The 4,921-nt window shown below is 52.8% G+C and overlaps 2 protein-coding genes across 2 annotated transcripts; one reads left to right on the top strand and one right to left on the bottom strand.

Moving 5' to 3' along the window:
• Positions 1–371: 371 nt before the first annotated feature.
• Positions 372–893, top strand: PG998_001616 (uncharacterized protein; the record flags this gene model as incomplete). Its single annotated transcript, XM_066868434.1, has 2 exons — positions 372–652; positions 725–893. 2 exons carry the CDS (start codon positions 372–374, stop codon positions 891–893), a joined length of 450 nt encoding a protein of 149 aa, XP_066736849.1.
• Positions 894–3,121: 2,228 nt separating this feature from the next.
• Positions 3,122–4,599, bottom strand: PG998_001615 (glycoside hydrolase family 20 protein; the record flags this gene model as incomplete). Its single annotated transcript, XM_066868433.1, has 2 exons — positions 3,122–4,043; positions 4,124–4,599. 2 exons carry the CDS (start codon positions 4,597–4,599, stop codon positions 3,122–3,124), a joined length of 1,398 nt encoding a protein of 465 aa, XP_066736848.1.
• Positions 4,600–4,921: the final 322 nt, after the last annotated feature.

Genomic DNA, 4,921 nt, shown 5'->3' with positions numbered 1-4,921 from the left:
CTATTCTATATTCAGCCTTTGTCTCTTTTCCCTACGGGCTCTGCGTGCCCTCCAGCAACTAATCCCATTTCCGGAATCCTCCTCCACACCTTACGCCACCAGTTGCTGCGGAATCATACCACCACAACCACCATCCACCCCCTTGCTTGTACAAAGCCATTCCTCCAAATCTTCTTTACCCAACAATACAACACCGACATACCACCGCCACGATAACCTCAACTGGCACCAACGACAGGACTGCAATAACATAGTTCTGGATACACCACACCTGGTCGATCTTTCTACTTGCATTCTACTAGCACGTAGCAGACGATAACTACTCGACGACAGCTGCCGATTTCCCACCGTATACGTCGCTCAGAAAGAAAATGAGTGAAGCATTCCCCAACGTGGAGCCGCCGCGACCTCAGCGTGCCGACTCCTCTTCTGGGTCCTCAGTCGAAAGCCAAGAGATTATCATGCCAATCCCCACGAGGCCACGCCTTCCGAGCCGTAAGAGCAGTGGGACACTGATCGTTCCTCGAGATTCGTCCCAAGTCGGCCCCGTGCCAACCGTCTTTGGGTCTGATGATGTCCGAGCAATGAGCCCGCGACGGAATAGCGAAGACCTTGACAAGATGGGCCGCGAAGCACGCGAGGAACTTCACAGGTAGGTTCCAAGAGATATTGATATTGTATCGTCAATCACGGATACCGGGGCTAACCTGTGCATTGTTTATAGGCATGCCAAAGCACTACAAGACTCCCTGCTGCTGCTTTTCAACCGTATAGAGGCTGTCAAGGAAGAACACGACAAACTCGATAACAACAACAAATTTCTCCAGAAATATATTGGAGACCTCATGAGCACAAGCAAAATTACAGCGGGCGGCATTCGAGGCAGGAAATAAGTTGATGTCACACGCCCGACTGCCAAAAATTTGAGCCCGGAGAAGGGGCTATTAGCGGAAGCTTGAGGCATTGAAGTTGCCCCGGTCGACCATAGCGACAAGAGTCCTGCGTTGCAGGAACGGAGAGTACTATGATTGCTACCGCCCATTTTATTGATACCCGGAAATCAGCCGCCCTAGGATTTCGACAACAGGATACTTCGCTGTTGCGCCTGCGGCTTGATCGTTTCCTCTACAGTACCGCCTGATTGCGATTGCGCCAAACGAAGGTGCTTCGTAAGATATTCAGGCCTCTTGAGTCCATCGACGGATTCGATTCGATTCACGCGTGTTTTTATTTTTATTTTACCACATTACGGCATGGCGTACGACATGAAAGACGGCAACACAACGGTTCACAAAAGGAAAGACGTGAAGGAGGAGTCGCTTATACCAAGGCCTTGTTTTGTTTGACCCATTCAGCATTCGGAATACCCATACGGATGGCGAACCGTTCACCCATCACCACTAGCATTATCCTCATCCTCATTATCATTATCATCAAGGCCCGGCATTGGCCCACTGGCGTTGCGTCGAGACGAGAAACTTATGATTGGCCTGTACATTATTATCGACATCATTGGTGGCAGATCGGCACGGAACGGAGTTTTGGTGCATAGGAACGGTTGCAATTTTTGACGCCATCAGAAATGGAAGGTGGAAATGGGCACTCGTCTCGTTTACTCTTCCGACACCGTGTATGTAGGCGTTTTGCATTTATCAAGACAGTTAAAATAACCTATCGTGAAGACCATGGGGATGTGCCTGTCCCTTTACTATACCAATCATTCTTGGTCTGTCTTGATTGCATAACAGCACGAAGAGAAGACCCAGCGTACAGGCTACAAAGCGCCAGCCCCTGAAAGCCAAATTATTTGCCGATGACGTGATTGGTCAAATGAAGGTTCGCGGGATATGCCGTTACGGAAGTGCCAAGAGCGGAAATGGGGGTTGGACATAACCAATGCACGTCATTGTTCGTAAGGAAGCTTTCCTGGGGTGTTTGCACGTTATCCCGGGATCGTAAGCGATTGGGAGGCGAAGAGGTTGTTGACCTGTCACTTTACCGTTTGGAGAGGAGGTGGGGTGGAACGGTCGCTCTCTTCTTCGTCTCTGTTTCACACGAATCCTGGGAGAGTGAGACCGAAAAGAAAAGCAACGAGAAGGAAGCGGAGGCCAAAAGCAAGCGTACGGGGAAAGAGTTACAAGAAGGCGCGTGGGTTGAAGGATGAAGAAGCTTGCTATGTATAGCTGATTGCTCCCGGATGTTTGGAACTGCTCCCGTGGGGGACGGGATCCCGAGAAAAGTAAGACATGAGGACCGAGACCCCAGGCAGCACCGCGGCGCGTTGAGAGAAACAGCAAGGAGGAGAAGCGAAAAGACTGCCGCGGAGAAGCACTAAAACTGCCGCTTGTGCGGACGATCTGATCCGGGCCTCGCAATGGGCATGGCTGTTGCTTTTTCTTTGCTTTTCCCCCTTTTGGATGATGATTGGCACTGATATGATTTGGAACCATTCGTCATAAGTGTCAAACTTCGGGGACTGTCTCTGATATTTCCCCGTCTCTCTTCTTATAGGGCCAACGCATGGGTTTTCTCAGCCAATGTTCGCAACACTTAACCCCTATTTTGTGTATTACCTATTCATTATATATATTCCCCAGTTACCGGCGCGATAAGGGACGATGAGCACCGCTGATTGACTGGATGACTTCGGATAACCCATTCAACGCCCATTACAACCTTGATTCAGGGGGTACTAGACGAATTGAATCAAGAGCCCAAACCTCAGACCTAGGCGTCAGGGATCCTTCAATCCTATATACCCGTGAAGATGCGCCTTGATATATCAGTCATCAGCTCTAGGAACGATCATGGGGATTTAGTCAGGAGTGGATGGGAAAGGATACGGGTTCATGAACAAGCGAGACTCATAGATCTTGCCACACATGCCTGGCGCTTAAGGGAAGAAATATATGATCGTAAAATCTTACATGAACTGCGATTGACTGTTTGTATAGATCATCAAGATTAGCTTCTAGATGGCACGGACAGGAGAGTTCTACCTACAACTCGAAGCAGCCAGCTGTCGCGGCAAGGGCTACATACAAAACATCGTCCAGATGTGTCACTTGCGATACGTATAGATGGTTTAGATACAGCCAGGTTCCACCACCCTTGCCTCCCATTATTTCTTCGCCTCCCAGAAAGCCACCTTGACACCGTCACCCGGTTGGATGACAATCTCGGCCTTGAGGGTTGGGTTGCCACCGTCGACGTCCTGCATGAAGCTCTCCACTCGCTCGAAGCGCTGGAACAGGCGCGTGAGCACGTATCCCATCTCGGTCAGAGCGAACTGCTGCCCGATGCAGATGCGCGGCCCGCCGTTGAAGGGCACGTACTGCCAGGGCTTGGGCTGCCAGTGGAACCAGCGGTCCGGGCTAAACTGGTCGGCGGGGGCGAACGTTTCCGAAGCGGGCGGGTACAGGTCGTCGCGGCGCTGCATCAAGAGCGTGCTGTAGCCAATGGGCGTGTCCTTGAGGATGGCGACGGGTTGCGAGCCGTCTGGGCCGCCGCCGCGTGGGAGAGTGCAGTCCTGAAGCGCCAGGCGTACGTTGAAGGGGACGGCCGGGTACATGCGCAGCGTTTCGTTCATGACGTTCTGGAGGTACTTCATGTTCTTGAGGTCCTGGTACGTGGGCTTGCGCGTCAGGCCAACTTGCTCGATTATCTCGGCGCGAAGCTTGCGTACGGCCTCGGGGTGGCGGCTGAGCTCGTAGATGGTCCAAGAGAGGGTAGCAGCGGTGGTATCACGGCCTGCGAGGAGAATAGCAACCAGCTGGTCACGGATGACTGTCCGATCGCGCGTGAATGAGGCCAGTTCGTGGAGGAAGGTGTAACCCTCGTCCGACTTGGTGTGGGTAGCAAGCTCTTCGGGGCTCAGGCGCAGAGCGCGGTCAATGTATGCGTTGCAGAGCTCGTTGATGGTCTTGAGACCGGCGCGGAAAGAGCCAAGAGGGACGAGGCGCTGCAGGGGCCCGGCACGCGCTCGAATGTTCTGGACTCGCTGAACCTCATTGAAGGCATCGGCGAAAGCTTGACGAGGAGTACTATTCGAAGGGTCAATTTCCTTTGGCTCACAATCGGGCTGGGCCCAGGGAGAAGCAGAAACGTCTCCCGTGCGACTTACGTAAGAGACTTGACATCCAGACCCAGCAGGAAGTCAGTGGCAACATCGAGAGTGTATCGGAATAACAAGTCACTGATCTCGATAACTTTGCCATTTCCCGACTCGAGGTCAACCTTTTGGTCTTCCCCATTCAGTGCCTCACCATGAGCCATGGCCTTGAAGAAGGTTTCCAAGTGAGATTCGAAGCAATCCAGATGACTGATCCGCTCTTTGACAAACTGGGGGCGGATGAGCTGTCTGCTGGCATGCCACTTCTCTCCATCGGTGGTGAAGATGCTGTCACCCAGAAACTCGCTCCATTCGTCGTGGAAGGGCTTGCCCTTGCCGTAGTCGGCGAACTGGGAGGCCAGTATAGCCTTGATGTTTTCCGGGTCCGCAGTGAACAGCAGGCGCTTGCCAACGATAGTAGTCTCGGCGGTGAACTCAGGCTTGTCGGCTAGAAGCTTGGTCCACATCTCCAGGTTCTTGTGGTTCATGGTAGCATTGACCTGGTCCCTAACAATATCGAGCCCTGGGAGTAGACGTGAGCATTACAGACCTCTTGGAGGACACGTAGGACACCCGGACGAGGCTTACCAAAGGGTAGAGTCCCTTTCACTTTGGTAGCTTTGGTACCGGGGAGTCGGCGCAGTCGCATCGAGTGGTCGACGCTATTGAGCACGAAATACAGAATGAAACTGGCGCCAAAAAAGACGAGTAGCCCCGTCAAGGAGACATGACGCATGAGCTCCTCCAGGAGAGCCATGGCGCCGGCTGGTCGCTCGCAGAACCCGTAAAGGCGACGATGGGGAGAGGACG

Source organism: Apiospora kogelbergensis (assembly GCF_038363985.1).
Source record: "Apiospora kogelbergensis strain CBS 113332 chromosome Unknown utg000001l_segment0_segment0, whole genome shotgun sequence".
Lineage (NCBI taxonomy): Eukaryota > Fungi > Ascomycota > Sordariomycetes > Amphisphaeriales > Apiosporaceae > Apiospora > Apiospora kogelbergensis.
This window is presented reverse-complemented; position numbering and strand designations above follow the sequence as displayed.